The sequence below is a fragment of the Periophthalmus magnuspinnatus genome, chromosome 9, assembly GCF_009829125.3.
Source record: "Periophthalmus magnuspinnatus isolate fPerMag1 chromosome 9, fPerMag1.2.pri, whole genome shotgun sequence".
NCBI classification, from domain to species: Eukaryota; Metazoa; Chordata; class Actinopteri; order Gobiiformes; family Gobiidae; genus Periophthalmus; species Periophthalmus magnuspinnatus.
In genome coordinates this window covers 690623-711390 of record NC_047134.1, presented here as the reverse complement: position 1 = coordinate 711390, position 20768 = coordinate 690623, and the positions used below count along the sequence as shown (strand labels likewise).

Below are 20768 nucleotides of genomic sequence, written 5' to 3'. Positions count from 1 at the left end.
GTCCCACTGAGGTCCCACTCAGGTCCCACTGAGGTCCCACTCAGGTCCAGTTGAGGTCCCACTGAGGTCCCGCTGAGGTCCCACTGAGGTCCCACTGAGGTCCCACTGAGGTTCAGCTGAGGTCCAGCTAAGGTCCCACTGAGGTCCCGCTGAGGTCCCGCTGAGGTCCAGCTGAGGTCCCACTGAGGTCCAGCTGAGGTCCCACTGAGGTCCCACTCAGGTCCCACTGAGGTCCCACTCAGGTCCAGTTGAGGTCCCACTGAGGTCCCGCTGAGGTCCCGCTGAGGTCCCACTGAGGTCCCACTCAGGTCCCACTGAGGTCCCGCTGAGGTCCCACTGACAGCTTTGACCCGGCTGTAGTGAAGAACGGGTCAAATGCAGATGGATAATAAAGTATAAGTTAATCTGAACCTCACAGTTTGATTTGATTCTTTTCACGTTTCAGTTCCAAAGGATTGGTCCCATAGCACTGACGGTGCAGTTGTGTTTTGTGCCTGTAGGGGGCGTTCACTCAGATCAGGTGCAGCTCTCCTCTGTTTGTGGGAGGAGTCCCGCGGTACGACAGAACCAAGACGGCGGCCGGAGCGCTCAAGCCTTTCACTGGGATCATCCAGACGGTAAGTGCAAATAAATACAATAATTGACAACCATCAGATTATTATTATTTTAGTTTTCTTCATATTTTTATTACATTTTAACAAATCACAGCCGCTCCCACCATCTATTTTAAAAAAGTAAAATAGATCAAATGTTTCCATGTTTTTAGTGTCTCTGTGTTGGTCCCATCAGCTCCACAGAACAGACACTAATAATATTTAAAGTCACGCTCCAGATCAGACATTATGTTTGCTCTACTTCAACTATAAACTTGTGTTATTGTACTTTTCACTGTAATAAGTTCAATTAAGTTCATTAATAATCCTCTAGTTTATATAATATTCTATCTCTTAAATGTTTTATTATAATACAGTAATAACCTTTATGATCTTTGTGATTTTTACTTTGTGACTTTGATTTCTGGTCTGGAGTTTGACTTCCTCATTTGAAAGGTCAGAGGTCAATAAGACGTGTCCATAAATCATTATATATATGTACTGTGTATATACTGTAGGTCTGACTCTGTTTTAAAGAGTAAGTTTGACTCTTTAAATGAGAAATATCTTGTTTCAGCTGCTTAAACCTGACAAATGTTGGAGGATTATCTTTGTTCTAATTAAATAAAATGCATTTTTTAGATAAATATGAAATGAGACACAGTTGTTGCTGTAAAAATGGACATATTCAACGTAGTGATACAGAGACGTATTCATAAAAATCCTACTTTACTCATCCAAATTCTTCTTTTAAATCCGAGATGTTTTAAAGAGAATTATTTTTGACACTTAATTTAAGATCCTGATCGTTTCTGTGTTTTCAGCTGGTGCTCAACGACCGGCCCCTCCCCATCACCTCGGGCCGGGCGGGCGGCGTGAACGTGGCCAACTCGGACCACCCGTGTGTCCAGAGTCCCTGCGCCAACGGGGGCACCTGCAGACCCAAGTGGGACAGCTACGAGTGTGACTGCCCCCTAGGGTACGACGGACGCCACTGCCAGAAAGGTCAGCGCTGCTCCGGGAAACTTTCAAATATGTTTGTTTTTTCACCTCAAAGGGACAGTTTTTCACTTATTTAGTTGATTCAATCCAATTTCTTGAGCAAAACTAGTCCAAAATATATTGAAACACAAATTGATGTTCAAATTAGGGTTTTTAAAAGAATCAAAAATCAGATTCTAATCGATACTAAAACTAGTATCGAAACTAGAAACTCAGCAGAATAATAAAAAAAAAAAATCACATTCACAGGACGGAAATAAGACCACAAAGATTTTCCTAAGAACTGCTGGGACCTAGACTGAGTATGACTGCTCTGTGTTTTTTATTTATTTTGGTAAAAAAACAAAAAAACAACTGCTCTTAAACTAATCTGAATAAAAATGCAGAAATTTCAATCAATTGATCAAAATCTTTTATACAGCACATTTAAAAGGTGTTTTGTTTCTGCAGATTTAGGCTGAGTTCTTCTCTCAAACTGAAAACACTCTGTTCCACCTTGTGATGTCATCATGTGGTGATACAGGAAGTGCTCCACTGTGTTTTTAAACTCCACACACCTTCATTTATAGAATCATTTGTTTCATTTCAGTCCTGGAGTTGTCTCTTATCTCGACTGAACTAAAGGTAAAAGGAGGAGTTAACTTGAAAACTACCACTTGATGACATCACAAGGTGGAACAGAGCGTTTTGAGCTTTGTAGATGTAACAGACTAATAATAAAGTGAAACTCAAACATGTGAATGAAACAAAACACAAGTCCAGGTCTGTTTGTGAGGAGGAAACAGCTTTAGAACATGGATTAAAGCTACAAGAGTCAGTTTTGTGTCAGGACCTTTAAAACGTATCAAAGTCCTGAACAAAAGAATAAAAACAAGCCTCAGGTCAAACGCCAGTGAGACGTGCGTTCTGAGAGTGATTTAAAGGTCCTCACAAAGTGGAACCCAATCAGAAAATAAAGCATTCATGTGCACAAAGGTAAAGTCAATTTACTAACTAATATTTGTTTGACCTGCTGAACGTCCTGTTGCATGTTTTGGTCTGAATAATCACTAACTCTGTGTGTCCGTTCTCTCTGTTAATGCTCTCAGAGTGTGGGAACTATTGTCTGAACAGTAAGTCAAAATTAAACGTACATACGGTGCAAAAACACCTCTTCCCTCTAACTAAATGTTCCATAGTTAGAACAGCAGAGCCTGTAAACCACGTGTGTCAAACTCAGGCCCGGAGATCAAATCTGGCCCGCGGTGTAATTATATTTGGCCCGTGAGATCAAATGTGCATTAGAGCTGACCCGCCGGTATGTAACTCATGCACCACTAATACTACAAATCCCAGAATGCTTTGCTGGTACGCTGGCACACAGTCGAGTCCGGCGAGCGCCCCTCCTTTTCTGTTGAGACTCATTAGTGACCGAGCGACTGGTCACCTCAGACAAATCAATTACCACAGAGAGAGACATCATTTATTTATTTAAATTTTAATTTATTTATTTATTGCATGAGTCTAACTCGTAGTCCCCAGTGTAATCATGTAATACAATCATGAAAAGGAAGTAAAGTATGATAAAGTTAAGAAATAATAACAGAGGGGGTGGGATTAAATAAGTTTTCTTCTTCCCGCTCCTTTTTGGACAATCGGAGATACTCTTTTTTGTGTGTGTGTGTTTTGTTTGTCTGTTTTTGTTTATTTTTCCTTGTCTCTTGTATCATTGTGTTGATTGATATCGATTGTGGCTGCCCAGGCTGTGCAAAGAGAAAAGACGTCCATTTGCCCAAGACAAATAATAAAAAAATAAAATAAATAAATAAGAAATGAATATTACTGATGTGTCTTTGATTTAAAATTTAAATCTCATATGTTTGTAATATCAAACTTGACACGTTCCAAATTTAGTTTAAGTAAAACTAAAGTCTGTTTCCAAATGAAAAGGTTAAACGTCACACATCAGGTCCATTTTGACCTGAATTTTTTCACGTTTGTCTCGTGAGTTTGTCTGAGTTTTTCATTTTGGCCCCTGTGGATCTGAGTTTGACACACTGCTGTAAACGTTCATGTGGGCTCCTTCTGTGTGCTGCGAGCGCCATCTTGTGACAGTACGGTGTAACTGCGTTGTGTTCTTGTGCAGCTGTGACTGAAGCCATAGAGATTCCACAGTTTATCGGACGGAGTTATCTGACATACGACAACAGCGATATCCTCAAACGGTAACTACGCATTTACTATCGCATTTTTGTGCGTTTTATTTCTCATGTTATATCATTGTTCCCTTATCAAAAATGTACATGAAGAGGTTTTATATGTCATCCATGCACGTTTTGAGTAATCTAGTGATCTCTCCCACACCCTATTTATGGTTAGCTGTAAGATTCTGTACGAGGCTCCGCCCACAAGCCGACATCACCCATGCTCCACATGACAATCCTCCATAAATACACAAAAACATGACACAAACTGTACACTATGACGTGACAAACCTGGTGTGATGTGCAGTAGTTTCATTAGTGGGATGCAGCTGCTTGTGTTGTGATCGTGCTCTGAAGGGGGAGGGACTTAGCTTAACTTACCTAACATTTTTAAACTCCATAAAAACCCTCCATGAGTTTTAATAATATATTTATTGACAACTTTTTTGTTGTTGTTGTTGCATTATATCAGATTTGGTTTAATTTCTCAAAGATTTTTAATTGAAATATCAGGTATCAGTGTTAGAATATAGACTTAGACAGAGCTAACGTGCTAGCATAGACTGTATCTATAAATGGACAGAGCTAACCTGCTAGCATAGACTGTATCTATAAATGGACAGAGCTAACCTGCTAGCATAGACTGTATCTATAAATGGAGAGAGCTAACCTGCTAGCATAGACTGTTTATATAAATGGACAGAGCTAACCTGCTAGCATAGACTGTATATATAAATGGACAGAGCTAACGTGCTAGCATAGACTGTATCTATAAATGGACAGAGCTAACCTGCTAGCATAAACTGTATATATAAATGGACAGAGCTAACCTGCTAGCATAGACTGTATCTATAAATGGACAGAGCTAACGTGCTAGCATAGACTGTATATATAAACGGACAGAGCTAACCTGCTAGCATAGACTGTTTATATAAACGGACAGAGCTAACGTGCTAGCATAGACTGTATATATAAATGGACAGAGCTAACCTGCTAGCATAGACTGTATCTATAAATGGACAGAGCTAACCTGCTAGCATAGACTGTTTATATAAATGGACAGAGCTAACCTGCTAGCATAGACTGTTTATATAAATGGACATGGCTAACCTGCTAGCATAGACTGTATATATAAATGAACAGAGCTAACGTGCTAGCATAGACTGTACCTATAAATGGACAGAGCTAACCTGCTAGCATAAACTGTATATATAAATGGACAGAGCTAACCTACTAGCATAGACTGTATCTATAAACGGACAGAGCTAACCTGCTAGCATAGACTGTATCTATAAACGGACAGAGCTAACCTGCTAGCATAGACTGTTTATATAAATGGACAGAGCTAACCTGCTAGCATAGACTGTATATATAAATGGATGTAGCTAACCTGCTAGCATAGACTGTATCTATAAATGGACAGAGCTAACCTGCTAGCATAGACTGTATATATAAACGGACAGAGCTAACCTGCTAGCATAGACTGTTTATATAAATGGACAGAGCTAACCTGCTAGCATAGACTGTATATATAAATGGACAGAGCTAATGTGCTAGCATAGACTGTGTATATAAATGGACAGAGCTAACCTGCTAGCATAGACTGTATATATAAATGGATGTAGCTAACCTGCTAGCATAGACTGTATCTATAAATGGACAGAGCTAACCTGCTAGCATAGACTGTATATATAAACGGACAGAGCTAACCTGCTAGCATAGACTGTTTATATAAATGGACAGAGCTAACCTGCTAGCATAGACTGTATATATAAATGGATGTAGCTAACCTGCTAGCATAGACTGTATCTATAAATGGACAGAGCTAACCTGCTAGCATAGACTGTATATATAAACGGACAGAGCTAACCTGCTAGCATAGACTGTTTATATAAACGGACAGAGCTAACCTGCTAGCATAGACTGTTTATATAAATGGACAGAGCTAACCTGCTAGCATAGACTGTATATATAAATGGATGTAGCTAACCTGCTAGCATAGACTGTATCTATAAACGGACAGAGCTAACCTGCTAGCATAGACTGTTTATATAAATGGACAGAGCTAACCTGCTAGCATAGACTGTATATATAAATGGATGTAGCTAACCTGCTAGCATAGACTGTATCTATAAATGGACAGAGCTAACCTGCTAGCATAGACTGTATATATAAACGGACAGAGCTAACCTGCTAGCATAGACTGTTTATATAAATGGACAGAGCTAACCTGCTAGCATAGACTGTATATATAAATGGACAGAGCTAATGTGCTAGCATAGACTGTGTATATAAATGGACAGAGCTAATGTGCTAGCATAGACTGCTAATAACAGTTGTTTTTGATATTCCGTCCCGAGTTCTGTTACAATATTTTCTGCAGCAAATGTCCCACTTTTTTTGACAGGCCCAAAAAAATGACTGTCTTTCATGTTTTCACTCCTGTATTTTAAAGCGCACCTCTCGTCTTTTGTCATAATCACATAAATAAATCATTAAAGGTGTTGTGTGTTTTTTTGTGGTTGTAGAATCTCTGGCTCTCGCACGGCTCTGTTCATGAGATTCAAAAGCACCGCCACAGACGGTCTGCTGCTGTGGAGAGGAGACAGTCCCATGAGGCCCAACAGTGACTATCTGAGTGTGGGGCTGCAGGACGGAGCGCTGCTGTTCAGGTAAATGCACACAGGGTGGGGACGGGGATGGGGACAGGAGTCTACTGGGGCAGGGGGTGGGGTAACCTCTGACTGCTCCTGACCCACACTTCTGTTCATGTTGACACTTCCGGTTCATTTCAGAATAGACTCTGTGCACAGCAGCACTCTAGCTAGCGCCCTGTGTATCAAAGCTAACAGTCACTTTTATTAAAATCAGAAAACATAAACATCCAACCATCCATGTTCTTCCTCTTATCTGGGGTTTAAGCAGGGACTCCCAGACTTCCCTCACCCCAGACACGTCCTCCAGCTCCTCCGCTGGGACCCATAAGGCGTTCCCAGGCCAGAGAGACATCGTCCCTCCAGCTTGTCCTGGGTCTTCCCAGGGGCCTCTTCCCGGTGGGACATTCTGAACAGATGCCTGAGCCACCTTAACTGCTCCTCTCGATGTGTAGGAGCAGCGGCTCTAGTCCAAGCTCCTCCCGTGTGACTGAGATTGAAGTGAGCGCCTGGCCACCCTGAGGAAGAAAACCCATTTCGGCCGCTTGTATCCGCGATCTTGTCCTTTCGGTCATTACCCAGAGCTCATGACCATAGGTGAGGGCAGGAACGTAGATTGACCGGTAAATCGAGAGCTTTGCCTTTGGGCTCAGCTCCTTCTTTACCACAACAGACGATACAGTGACCGCATCACTGCAGACGCTGCACCGATCAAACTGTCAGTCTCACGCTCCATCCTTCCCTCACTCGTGAACAAGACCCCGAGATACTTGAACTCCTCCACTTGAGGCAGAGACTCACCACCCACCCGGAGAGAGCAAACCACCTTTTTCCGGTCGAGAACCATGGCCTCGGATTTGGAGGAGCTGATTCTCATCCCAGCCGCTTCACACTCGGCTGCAAACCGCCCCAGTGCCTGCTGCAGGTCCTGGTTCAATGAAGCATCAGGACAACATCATCTGCAAACAGCAGAGATGAAATCCTGTGGTTCCCAAACCAGGCCCCCTCCGGCCCCTGACTGCGCCTAGAAATTCTGTCCATAAATATAATGAACAGAACCGGTGACAAAGGGCAGCCCTGGCGGAGTCCAACATGCACCGGGAACAGGTCTGACTTACTGCCGGCAATGAACACAGCTCCTGCTCCGGTCATACAGGGACCGGACAGCCCTTAGCAAAGAGCCCCGGACCCCATACTCCCAGAGCACCCCCCAAAGGACACCACGAGGGACACGGTCGAATGCCTTCTCCAGATCCACAAAACACATGTGGACTGTGGCAAACTCCCATGAGCCTCGAGGACCTGATGAAGAGTATAGAGCTGGTCCAGTGTTTCACGACCGAGATGAAAACCACACTGCTCCTCCTGAATGGGGTTGTCGTAACGCTAGGCACGAGGCCCTTCAATTTATCGAAGGTGGACTGGGCTTCGGGGGTCTAAGTGAACTGTTCGGAAGGAGAAGTGAATTTAGTGAGAGGTGAAACCACACGACTAAAGTCCTGGATGAACTGTCTATAAAAGTTGGCAAAACCAGTAAACCTCTGGAGTTGTTTTCAGTTATTGGGTATTGGCCAATCAGGCACAGCTTTAATTTTCTCTGATAAGGGCCTGGAAGACTGCTGGGGCAGTGATTAGTCCAAAAGGCATGACCAGATACTCAAAGTGTCCCACCGGAGAGGAGGACAGACGGATAATGCCTGCTGCTAGGGAATATTGGATGTACTGCTCCATAGCTTCTCGTTCCGGCTTGGAAAGATTATAAAGGTGGCTGGAAGGCAAGGGAGCACCGGGCAAGAGGTCTATGGCACAACCATAAGGACGGTGGGGAGGAAGCAAGAGCGCCCGACTTTTGCTAAAAACGTCCTTAAGATTGTGGTATTCCCCCGGTATAAAGGAAAGAGCCAACGTGTCTGGGGAAGGATTAAGGATGGAGTGGGCGCCCCCTGCAGGAGACAGGGCTGATTGTAAGCAGTGGGTGTGACAAGAGGAACTCCACTCCAAGACCTTTCCCTGGGCCCAGTCCAAGACGGAGTTGTGAGCCACGGGTAGCCCAAGACAAGCGAAGAGGAAGGGGTGGAGATGACATGGAAACGTCGGGACTCGTGGTGATTGCCGGACAAAACAAGACTGATAGATTCCGTGATGTGCGTAACTCTGGCTAAAAGCCGCCCATTAAGAGTAAGAGCTGTGAGGGTTTGTTCAAGTGGCTCCAGCCTATTTCCCAACTGCTTGGACACCTGCTGGTCAATAAAATCCTCCTCTGCTCCGGAGTCGATGAGGGTTAGGACGGGTAAGGAAGCCAAATGAAAGCACAGTGTAGCTTCAAGATAAAATGTATTGTCTCTCTCTGGGATAAGCTGTTTACCCACCAGTACTCCCAGTGCTACTGGTGAGTATCCCCTTTGGCAAAACCGAGCAGGAAGCAAGAAAGTGTCCCCGTTTACCACAATACAAGCATTCCCTCGCCTGCCGGCATCGCAGACATTCCCCGGCAGACAAGCGTGCTCGACCCAGTTGCATAGGCTCCTCAGGGAGCGGTGTTGAGGATTGCGGTTGTCAATTTCGTTGGCAAACGAAATCAAGGATCTCAAGTCGGGGGGTTCATCGCGAGAAACAACATCTTGTAATTGATCATTGAGTCCCTTTAAAAAGACGGCTTTTAACACACTGTCGGTCCAGTCCACCTCTGCAGCCAATGTCCAGAACTCAATTGTGTAATCTGCCACAGACCTGGATCCCTGTGCAAAACTTAACAGACGGGAAGCGGCGTCAGCCTGATAATGCGGATGATCAAAGACCAGTTTAAACTCGAACTCAAAACTCAAAGCTGGTCTAACGCAGTGTTCGAGAATTTCGCCTCCGCCCATTGGAGTGCCCTCCCCCTCAGCAATCCACAAATATAGCGTGTCTTGGCAGCGTCCGATGTAAAACGGACTGGACGCTGTTGGAACATGGATAAGCATTGGAAGAGCAATCCCGACAGAGTTTAGGCTGACCTGTATATGGATCTGTGCCCCTCGACTCCAGAGGACCCAGCGGTGCCGTGGTCCCGGTGGCGGCAGCGGCGGCGGGAGCGAAGGGCGGGAGTGCGAGTAGCGTGGCAACCTGGTTTGTTAGCTGAGAAACTTCCTGGGTGAGGGTCTGGTTACAGTCGAGCAGGGTCCAGATTGTCTGTTCGTGTTGACTGATTATCACTCGGTGATGCGTAAAAGCCTGGGGAAGCGTTTGATCTGACCCTTGACCCTGACACTTGACCGTGTCTGTGTATGAATGTGATGAGTGAATATTAGCAGTGGACAGAGAGGACGATGGCGAAGCTTCATTTCCTCAGTTTAAACCAGGGCGGCTGTGGCCACAGTGTCTTTCCCACCTAAACCAAATAAACATCTTGCTCTGTTGACATTTACTGAGTAAAATATGGACACTCTGCTTTTGGGCGGCCTCTGGTGGTTGGTAGAGCACATTGCAGTTGTTGTGTTTCTATATTCATCATCTGTTTTCATTTCAGTTATAACTTGGGCAGTGGTCCTGTGAATATTGTCGTCAATGGGACTTTCAGTGACGGGAAGTGGCACCGAGTCAAAGCAGTCAGGTATTTTTATTATTATTTTAATTTTTTATGTTATTATTTATTTATTTATTTTTATTTTGCCATACAGTATTTCAAGAAAGTAAACTTTAGTTTTTTATAGTTTTGAAATACATACAGTATTGTGTTGAGGTGAATCCCACTCTCTACTTAAACACCATTAGTTGAGCGTCAGATCCACTCACCCACAGGTTGGTGGTGTGATTCCAGCTCCCACAGATGAATGCTGCTGTTGTGTCCTTGGGCAAGACACTTAACCCATCCCGCCCCAGTGTCTGTGTGCACTGGTGTGTGAATGTGTGAGTGGTTCCTTAATGTACAGCGCTTGGAGTGATTTTAAGGTGGAAAGGTGCTATCAGCATTTTAGTGTAGTTAAGTTTATAATCTAGTCCAGGGGTGGGTGACCTTTAACCCCCAAAGAGTCATTTGGACCCAGTTTCCACAGAAAAGAAAACACTGTGAGCCGTAAATACGTTTTTGACATCTAAAGTGAAGATAACACTGTATATATAGTTTTTTTTACCTTTACTCTTTGTATAAAGCACTACAGTATTTTCAGACTTTCTGCATAAATGTTTCTTGTTCTTCTGGTTAACGTTTCATCTGCTCCTGACCCTCTGCAGCGTCTGCATCTGTCGGGGCTGAAGTTTCATGTTTCAGGACTGTGAGCTGTCGTCTGAGGCCTGAGTTTGTTTTTAACATAGTTCATGGTGGAGAAAAGCTGCTCACAGACGTCTGTGGATCTGACCATCCAAATGCACATTTACTCATGTTTATGCCGGTGTCGGGGAAAGTCTCCATAAATGGAGGATAAACCGGCTTCTGCGGTCACAATAATCTTCCAATTATTGGTTGCCGACCCCTGATCTAGATGAATTTGGACAATGAATAGAAGTTGGCAGTTGGAATGCGGCTCTTTACAGTCACTGGGTTTATCACAAAAGGCCTGGTGTCAACTGTGGCTAGAGAGGCTAATAATGACATAAAAATGTGAAGTTGTGTAAGGCTGTAGGCTGCTCTGAGGTGTTGTGTATACTGTGTGTCCTGCAGAGATGGACAGTCTGGAAAGCTGACAGTGGACGACTACGGCGCAAAGACAGGCCGGGCTCCTGGAAAAATGAGACAGCTGAACATTAACGGGCCCCTGTATGTGGGTGAGTGACACTTAATGTTTTCAGATTGTAGAATGTGATCAGATCAGACACTGCCAGACGGGGCAGGAGAGAGCTGTTCCTATGGGTTACATCGTACTCTGTCGCAAGATATCTAAACGCTAAATTCACAAATGTTCAAGTCAATTCAGTTTATTTTTGTAAAACCCAAAATCACAACAGCAGTCGCCTCTTAGGGCTGGACATTATAATTGATTTAACCAAAAACAGTTAGAAAATCAACAGCGAAACAGCCATTTGTCAATATCAAATAAACAGTTTAACCAACATTCACAATAAAAAAAGCAAATGGAGAACTGTCTCTGAGCGCCCTCTGTCCTTAGACCCTCTTTCTCTTCTTTGACCAAATGACAACTAATGGACATGCGTGTGCAGATAAAGTTAAAATCTGTAGGTTCAGAGCCAACTCAAGGCTATGGGACAAAGAGGGGATAATCTAGGATAGGTATGGGGTCATCCAGGCAGGTGTTGGGTCATTCGGTCAGGTATTGGGTCATCCAGGCAGGTGCTGGGTCAACCAGGCAGCTATTGGGTCATCCAGGCAGGTAAAGGGCCATTCAGGCAGGTATGGGGTCATCCAGGCAGGTACTGGGTCATCCAGGCAGGTAAAGGGTCATTCAGGGAGGTGTTGGGTCATCCAGGTAGGTAAATGGTCATTCAGGCAGGTATGGGGTCATCCAGGCAGGTAAAGGGTCATTCAGAGAGGTATTGGGTCATCCAGGCAGATATTGGGTCATCCAGGCAGATATTTGGTCATCCAGGCAGGTGTTGCGTCATCCAGGGAGGTTTTGGGTCATCCAGGCAGGTAAACGGTCATTCAGGCAGGTATGGGGTCATCCAGGCAGGTATTGGATCATCCAGGCAGGTAAAGGGTCATTCAGGCAGTTATTGGATCATCCAGGCAGGTATTTGGTCATCCAGGCAGCTGTTGGGTCATCCGGGCAGGTGTTGGGTTTTGTTAGCCCCCTGTCCCAAGACAAATAGGGGACGGTAAAGCATTATCCTACCCCAGGACTCATGTCATAATAACATAAACCTCTACATTAAAGGTCCTATATCACGCAAAAGTGACTCAGACCTGGAGTTGTGTTTTGTTTTATTTACACATGTTTGAGTCACACTTTATTATTAGTCTGTATCATCTACAAACCTCAAAATGCTCAGTTCCACCTTGTGATGTCATGAAGGGGCATTTTTAAAAGTAACAGCTACGTTTAGTTCATTAAAGATTGGCAACTCCAGGACTAAAATGATCCAAATGATTCTAGTGAAGGTGTGTGGAGTTTAAAAACACAGTGGAGCACTTCCTGTATCACCACATGATGACATCACAAGGTGGAACAGAGTGTTTTCAGTTTGAGAGAAGAACTCAGCCTAAATCTACAGGTTTGTGTGTTAAACATGTGAGAATGAAACAAAACACAACTCCAGTTTGTCTGTTTGTGAGGAGGAAACAACTTTAGAACAGGTCAGAGGATAGTGTAATATGAGCCCTTTAAAAACACCCAAACTGATCCCTGAATGTTCAAAATGAAACCGCTCTCCACACGCTGACTCCAGGCTGATTACCTTGTTGTGTGTCGTTGTGTGTCGTTGTGTGTCGTGCAGGTGGCATGAAGGAGATCGCTCTGCACACAAACCGACAGTACCTGGGGGGACTGGTGGGCTGCGTGTCCCACTTCACTCTGTCCACAGACTATCACCTGGCCCTGGTGGAGGATGCAGCGGACGGCAAGAACATCAACACCTGCTCCACCTGAACCTTCGGAGGGTGGACATTTTGGGGTTTTTTTTACACACTGCAAAAAAGGAACGGCTATGAAAGTTACTATGACTGCTGGGTGTCTGCGTGAAATCTCAGTCGTTCAGGTCTGATCCAGAGTGAAAGACGAAGTTTAAATCTGTCAACGGGACAGGAAGTTGTAGGAGTGAAGACGTTTAGCTGCTTGTCCAGTACACTTCTTCAGTTCTGGTCAGATTTCTGCTGGACACTGCCTAATATCTGTCTGAAGAAGGAACTAATGACACTGAAACTGTAAACAGCTTTTGTTTTTTGTTACAGCCTTAATGGCCCTACTGGCTCGCTCTATTGTTCTCTTTGTTTCCCTTGTTTGCTTTGGGTCTGAAGGTGGAATTACAGATGGGGGAAGATGATGTCAAAGGCCTCCATTCCTGTTGAAAGATGGATTGTCTTTCCAAACAAAAATAGCTTCTTAATCCCCTCTCAAACCATTTATTTCCTTTGGTGTGAAATCACTCATTAGGGGCTTGAATCCAAACAAAAGGTGTTTCCAGTTTCAGTGTCGTTAGCGCCTCCTTCAGACAGATATAAGGCAGTGTCCAGCAGGAATCTGACCACAACTGAATAAGTGGCCTATAACCTTTTGTACAGTTACAGATTTTTCCTTTCTATTTTACTATTTTTGATCTATGATATAATGTATAATATTATTCACACACACAAAAGCTCCGAAGGGGGAGTGACTTAGTGCAGAGAGCAAAGGAGGAGGAGGTGGACGCCAAAAACGAAAGTGAAACTTAGAAAAAAAAACCCCGTGAACTCGTTGTTTTGGGTGAATATAGCATTTTCAAAACAATAAAAGGAAACATGATGATCTAAATGTGTAATATGTTAAGTCAGGACCTCCTCTTTAAAGAATCAGTTTTATAAAACATAAATAAACTATTCCAAACTTCATCGTCGTTCCTTTTTGGCAGTGTGGACCAAAACACCGGGACCAGCTTTAAACTTTTCCACCTTAAAACCAAAACAACAGCGACGTGAGTTATGTTTACAGAACGAAGGAGACGGACGAGAAAACGAGGACAAAAAGTAGGCCAATGACGGTTTTGGAATTTAAAAATAAATCTTTGCAAGGACATTTTTGGGATAATTCCATCTTTATTTTTGTACTGTAATCCTGACGTGAGCGCGTGTCGTTGGCCTAGAGCAGAGATAGAGCCGGACATGTCGTGTGGTTTGTCCTGATCTTATTTAAATGTAGATTTGTAGATTTGGGTTTAATACTGCACTTTTTGTGTTTTTAAAGGTCCAGCACTACGGAAAAGTGACTCCTGTAGCTTTAATCTGTGTTATAATGTCGTTATGTCGTCAAAAACAGACCTGGAGTTGTGTTTTGTTTCATTCACACGTGTTTGAGTCACTTTATTATTAGTCTGTTACATCTACAAAGATCAAAATGTGACGTTCCACCTTGTGATGTCATCAAGTGGGAGTTTAGAAGTGAACAGGTCAGACTAAAGAGGAGACGAGAGAAGGAGAGACAAGAGGAGGAGACGAGAGGAGGAGACAAGAGGAGGAGATGAGAGGAGGAGAGGAGATAAGAGGTTGAGAGGAGACAAAAGGAGAGGAGACAGGTGGGAGAGGAGGAGAGGAGAAAAAAGGAGGAGAGAAAGAAGACAAGAGGAGGAGAGGAAACAAGTGAAGGTGTGTGGAGTTTAAAAACACAGTGGAGCACTTCCTGTATCACCACATGATGACATCACAAGGTGGAACAGAGTGTTTTCAGTTTCAGAGAAGAACTGCAGAAAAAAAACACATCTGCAGGTCTGTTTGTGACGAGTGAACAACAGAACAGATCAGAGAGTGGTGTTACATCGGCCCTTTAAGCTGTTTTTTGTTTGTTTTTTGTGTGTTTTTTTCTGTTTTTTTTCTCGTGTACTCTCTGGATCTCTCTCAGATGCTGTTTGTTTTGTTTTTTTTCTTGTGTACTCTCTGGATCTCTCTCAGATGCTGTTTGTTTTTTGTTTTTTCTTGTGTACTCTCTGGATCTCTCTCCGATGCTGTTTGTTTTGTTTTTTTCTTGTGTACTCTCTGGATCTCTCTCAGATGCTGTTTGTTTTGTTTTTTTCTTGTGTACTCTCTGGATCTCTCTCAGATGCTGTTTGTTTTGTTTTTTTTTCTTGTGTACTCTCTGGATCTCTCTCAGATGCTGTTTGTTTTTTGTTTTTTCTTGTGTACTCTCTGGATCTCTCTCCGATGCTGTTTGTTTTGTTTTTTTCTTGTGTACTCTCTGGATCTCTCTCAGATGCTGTTTGTTTTGTTTTTTTTCTTGTGTACTCTCTGGATCTCTCTCAGATGCTGTTTGTTTTTTGTTTTTTCTTGTGTACTCTCTGGATCTCTCTCCGATGCTGTTTGTTTTGTTTTTTTCTTGTGTACTCTCTGGATCTCTCTCAGATGCTGTTTGTTTTGTTTTTTTCTTGTGTACTCTCTGGATCTCTCTCAGATGCTGTTTGTTTTGTTTTTTTCTTGTGTACTCTCTGGATCTCTCTCAGATGCTGTTTGTTTTGTTTTTTTTCTTGTGTACTCTCTGGATCTCTCTCAGATGCTGTTTGTTTTGTTTTGTTTTTTTTCTTGTGTACTCTCTGGATCTCTCTCCGATGCTGTTTGTTTTGTTTTTTTCTTGTGTACTCTCTGGATCTCTCTCAGATGCTGTTTGTTTTGTTTTTTTCTTGTGTACTCTCTGGATCTCTCTCAGATGCTGTTTGTTTTGTTTTTTTCTTGTGTACTCTCTGGATCTCTCTCCGATGCTGTTTGTTTTGTTTTTTTCTTGTGTACTCTCTGGATCTCTCTCAGATGCTGTTTGTTTTGTTTTTTTCTTGTGTACTCTCTGGATCTCTCTCAGATGCTGTTTGTTTTGTTTTTTTTCTTGTGTACTCTCTGGATCTCTCTCAGATGCTGTTTGTTTTTTTGTTTTTTTCTTGTGTACTCTCTGGATCTCTCTCAGATGCTGTTTGTTTTGTTTTTTTTCTTGTGTACTCTCTGGATCTCTCTCAGATGCTGTTTGTTTTGTTTTTTTTCTTGTGTACTCTCTGGATCTCTCTCAGATGCTGTTTGTTTTGTTTTTTTTCTTGTGTACTCTCTGGATCTCTCTCAGATGCTGTTTGTTTTGTTTTTTTTCTTGTGTACTCTCTGGATCTCTCTCAGATGCTGTTTGTTTTGTTTTTTTCTTGTGTACTCTCTGGATCTCTCTCAGATGCTGTTTGTTTTGTTTTGTTTTTTTTTCTTGTGTACTCTCTGGATCTCTCTCAGATGCTGTTTGTTTTGTTTTGTTTTTTTCTTGTGTACTCTCTGGATCTCTCTCAGATGCTGTTTGTTTTGTTTTTTTCTTTTGTACTCTCTGGATCTCTCTCAGATGCTGTTTGTTTTGTTTTTTTCTTGTGTACTCTCTGGATCTCTCTCAGATGCTGTTTGTTTTGTTTTTTTCTTGTGTACTCTCTGGATCTCTCTCAGATGCTGTTTTGTTTTTTTCTTGTGTACTCTCTGGATCTCTCTCAGATGCTGTTTGTTTTGTTTTTTTCTTATGTACTCTCTGGATCTCTCTCCGATGCTGTTTGTTTTGTTTTTTTCTTGTGTACTCTCTGGATCTCTCTCAGATGCTGTTTTTTTTCTTGTGTACTCTCTGGATCTCTCTCAGATGCTGTTTGTTTAGTTTTTTTTCTTGTGTACTCTCTGGATCTCTCTCAGATGCTGTTTGTTTTGTTTTTTTCTCGTGTACTCTCTGGATCTCTCTCAGATGCTGTTTGTTTTGTTTTTGTCTCGTGTACTCTCTGGATCTCTCTCAGATGCTGTTTGTTTTGTTTTTTTCTTGTGTACTCTCTGGATCTCTCTCAGATGCTGTTTGTTTTGTTTTTTTCTTGTGTACTCTCTGGATCTCTCTCAGATGCTGTTTGTTTTGTTTTTTTCTTGTGTACTCTCTGGATCTCTCTCAGATGCTGTTTGTTTTGTTTTTTTTCTTGTGTACTCTCTGGATCTCTCTCAGATGCTGTTTGTTTACTTTTTTTTCTTGTGTACTCTGTGGATCTCTCTCAGATGCTGTTTGTTTTTTGTTTTTTCTTGTGTACTCTCTGGATCTCTCTCAGATGCTGTTTGTTTTTTTCTTGTGTACTCTCTGGATCTCTCTCAGATGCTGTTTGTTTTTTTCTCGTGTACTCTCTGGATCTCTCTCAGATGCTGTTTGTTTTGTTTTTGTCTCGTGTACTCTCTGGATCTCTCTCAGATGCTGTTTGTTTTGTTTTTTTCTTGTGTACTCTCTGGATCTCTCTCAGATGCTGTTTTGTTTTTTTCTTGTGTACTCTGTGGATCTCTCTCAGATGCTGTTTGTTTTTTGTTTTTTTTCTTGTGTACTCTCTGGATCTCTCTCAGATGCTGTTTGTTTTTTTCTCGTGTACTCTCTGGATCTCTCTCAGATGCTGTTTGTTTTTTTTCTTGTGTACTCTCTGGATCTCTCTCAGATGCTGTTTGTTTTTTTCTTGTGTACTCTCTGGATCTCTCTCAGATGCTGTTTGTTTAGTTTTTTTCTTGTGTACTCTCTGGATCTCTCTCAGATGCTGTTTGTTTTGTTTTTTTCTTGTGTACTCTCTGGATCTCTCTCAGATGCTGTTTGTTTTGTTTTGTTCTTGTGTACTCTCTGGATCTCTCTCAGATGCTGTTTGTTTTGTTTTTTTTCTTGTGTACTCTCTGGATCTCTCTCAGATGCTGTTTGTTTTGTTTTTTTCTTGTGTACTCTCTGGATCTCTCTCAGATGCTGTTTGTTTTGTTTTTTTTCTTGTGTACTCTCTGGATCTCTCTCAGATGCTGTTTGTTTTGTTTTTTTTCTTGTGTACTCTCTGGATCTCTCTCAGATGCTGTTTGTTTTGTTTTTTTCTTGTGTACTCTCTGGATCTCTCTCAGATGCTGTTTGTTTTGTTTTTTTTCTTGTGTACTCTCTGGATCTCTCTCAGATGCTGTTTGTTTTGTTTTTTTTCTTGTGTACTCTCTGGATCTCTCTCAGATGCTGTTTGTTTTGTTTTTTTCTTGTGTACTCTCTGGATCTCTCTCAGATGCTGTTTGTTTTGTTTTTTTTCTTGTGTACTCTCTGGATCTCTCTCAGATGCTGTTTGTTTTGTTTTTTTCTTGTGTACTCTCTGGATCTCTCTCAGATGCTGTTTGTTTTGTTTTTTTCTTGTGTACTCTCTGGATCTCTCTCAGATGCTGTTTGTTTTGTTTTTTTCTTGTGTACTCTCTGGATCTCTCTCAGATGCTGTTTGTTTTGTTTTTTTTCTTGTGTACTCTCTGGATCTCTCTCAGATGCTGTTTGTTTTGTTTTTTTTCTTGTGTACTCTCTGGATCTCTCTCAGATGCTGTTTGTTTTGTTTTTTTCTTGTGTACTCTCTGGATCTCTCTCAGATGCTGTTTGTTTTGTTTTTTTTCTTGTGTACTCTCTGGATCTCTCTCAGATGCTGTTTGTTTTGTTTTTTTCTTGTGTACTCTCTGGATCTCTCTCAGATGCTGGTCATACGGCGTCTGATGATGTCACGGTGAATCTAAAAAAAACATCTGATATGTGACAGTTGTAAACAAATACGTCACTGCAAAAAAGACCAGATTAATTAGATTGAAAAACTGTCAGAATCTCTTCATATCAAGATAATAACATGAATTCAAGCCATTTAAATTTAAAGGTGCACTATGTGACTTTTCATTTAGGGGTTCGCCACCGTGAAGATGTAACAGCTTTGCCCAGAATGTTCCATAGTATGTCATTAAACTAAAATATCCTACATGTACTCCATTACTTGTTAGTGCTAAAAACAGGCATTGGTAAATGAGTTAAATGCCATACAGTGGAACATTCCGGTAAAACAATAACATCTCCATGGAGACGAGGAGGTAGTGTGTTTCAGGTTGTGTTTCAGGTTGTGTTTCAGGTTGTGTTTCAGGTTGTGTTTCAGGTTGTGTTTCAGTGTGACGTCTGTACATATCTGTTCAAACACTGTTCTTTAGTTAAACGACGCTCTGTTGTTTCGTGTTTCTCTTGTTTTTGGATCAGACTCTGTGGAGTAAAGACACATTCTGGGACTTTTTGTGTAAATAAATACATAAAGAATGATTTCTGTGCTTGTGTTTTTTCTCTGCGTTACTACAATTATTACTACTACTACTACTGCTGCTACTACTACTACTACTACTGCTGCTACTACTACCATTATTACACTACTAGTACTCCCACTGCTACTACTATAAATACTATTATACTACTACTCCTACAATGCACTTTGAATTACCTTGTGTACAAATTGTGCTATACAAATAAACTTGCCTTGCCTTACTACTACTGCTCCTTATCGTGCTACAGTAGTGTGTCATTAAATACATAAATACATTTAATAAATTCTTAAATCTTACATACTCCACATTGCCTTTACAGAACTGTCTCATTTCCAATGTTGTGGTTATTGTTATTATTGTTGTTAAATCTGAGCCACTTTATCCTCAACAAAAGCTCAATCTTCAGCAGAATGAGCTCTGAATGTGTACTCTGAATGTGTACTCTGTGATGTGTACTCTGAATGTGTACTCTGAATGTGTACTCTGAATGTGTACTCTGTGATGTGTACTCTGAATGTGTACTCTGAATGTGTACTCTGAATGTGTACTCTGAATGTGTACTCTGTGATGTGTACTCTGAATGTGTACTCTGAATGTGTACTCTGAATGTGTACTCTGAATGTGTACTCTGAATGTGTACTCTGAATGTGTACTCTGTGATGTGTACTCTGAATGTGTACTCTGAATGTGTACTCTGTGATGTGTACTCTGAATGTGTACTCTGAATGTGTACTCTGTGATGTGTACTCTGAATGTGTACTCTGAATGTGTACTCTGAATGTGTACTCTGAATGTGTACTCTGAATGTGTACTCTGTGATGTGTACTCTGAATGTGTACTCTGAATGTGTACTCTGTGATGTGTACTCTGAATGTGTACTCTGAATGTGTACTCTGAATGTGTACTCTGTGATGTGTACTCTGAATGTGTACTCTGAATGTGTACTCTGTGATGTGTACTCTGAATGTGTACTCTGAATGTGTACTCTGAATGTGTACTCTGAATGTGTACTCTGTGATGTGTACTCTGAATGTGTACTCTGAATGTGTACTCTGTGATGTGTACTCTGAATGTGTACTCTGAATGTGTACTCTGAATGTGTACTCTGTGATGTGTACTCTGAATGTGTACTCTGAATGTGTACTCTGAATGTGTACTCTGAATGTGTACTCTGTGATGTGTACTCTGAATGTGTACTCTGAATGTGTACTCTGAATGTGTACTCTGAATGTGTACTCTGAATGTGTACTCTGTGATGTGTACTCTGAATGTGTACTCTGAATGTGTACTCTGAATGTGTACTCTGAATGTGTACTCTGAATGTGTACTCTGTGATGTGTACTCTGAATGTGTACTCTGAATGTGTACTCTGTGATGTGTACTCTGTGATGTGTACTCTGAATGTGTACTCTGAATGTGTACTCTGAATGTGTACTCTGAATGTTTACTCTGAATGTGTACTCTGTGATGTGTACTCTGAATGTGTACTCTGAATGTGTACTCTGAATGTGTACTCTGAATGTGTACTCTGAATGTGTACTCTGTGATGTGTACTCTGTGATGTGTACTCTGAATGTGTACTCTGAATGTGTACTCTGAATGTGTACTCTGAATGTGTACTCTGTGATGTGTACTCTGAATGTGTACTCTGAATGTGTACTCTGAATGTGTACTCTGAATGTAT

At 41.9% G+C, this 20768-nt stretch overlaps 1 protein-coding gene across 1 annotated transcript in view; it reads left to right on the top strand.

The window, feature by feature from the left end:
• The window catches only part of LOC117375658 (pikachurin), a 60623-nt gene extending 47670 nt beyond the window's left edge, over window positions 1-12953 (top strand). The window contains 8 exon segments of the mRNA XM_055223993.1: window positions 501-617; window positions 1418-1598; window positions 2684-2707; window positions 3721-3799; window positions 6307-6450; window positions 9941-10024; window positions 11072-11175; window positions 12802-12953. Coding sequence (XP_055079968.1) covers window positions 501-617; window positions 1418-1598; window positions 2684-2707; window positions 3721-3799; window positions 6307-6450; window positions 9941-10024; window positions 11072-11175; window positions 12802-12953 — 885 coding nt within the window.
• The last annotated feature ends 7815 nt before the right edge of the window (window positions 12954-20768 follow it).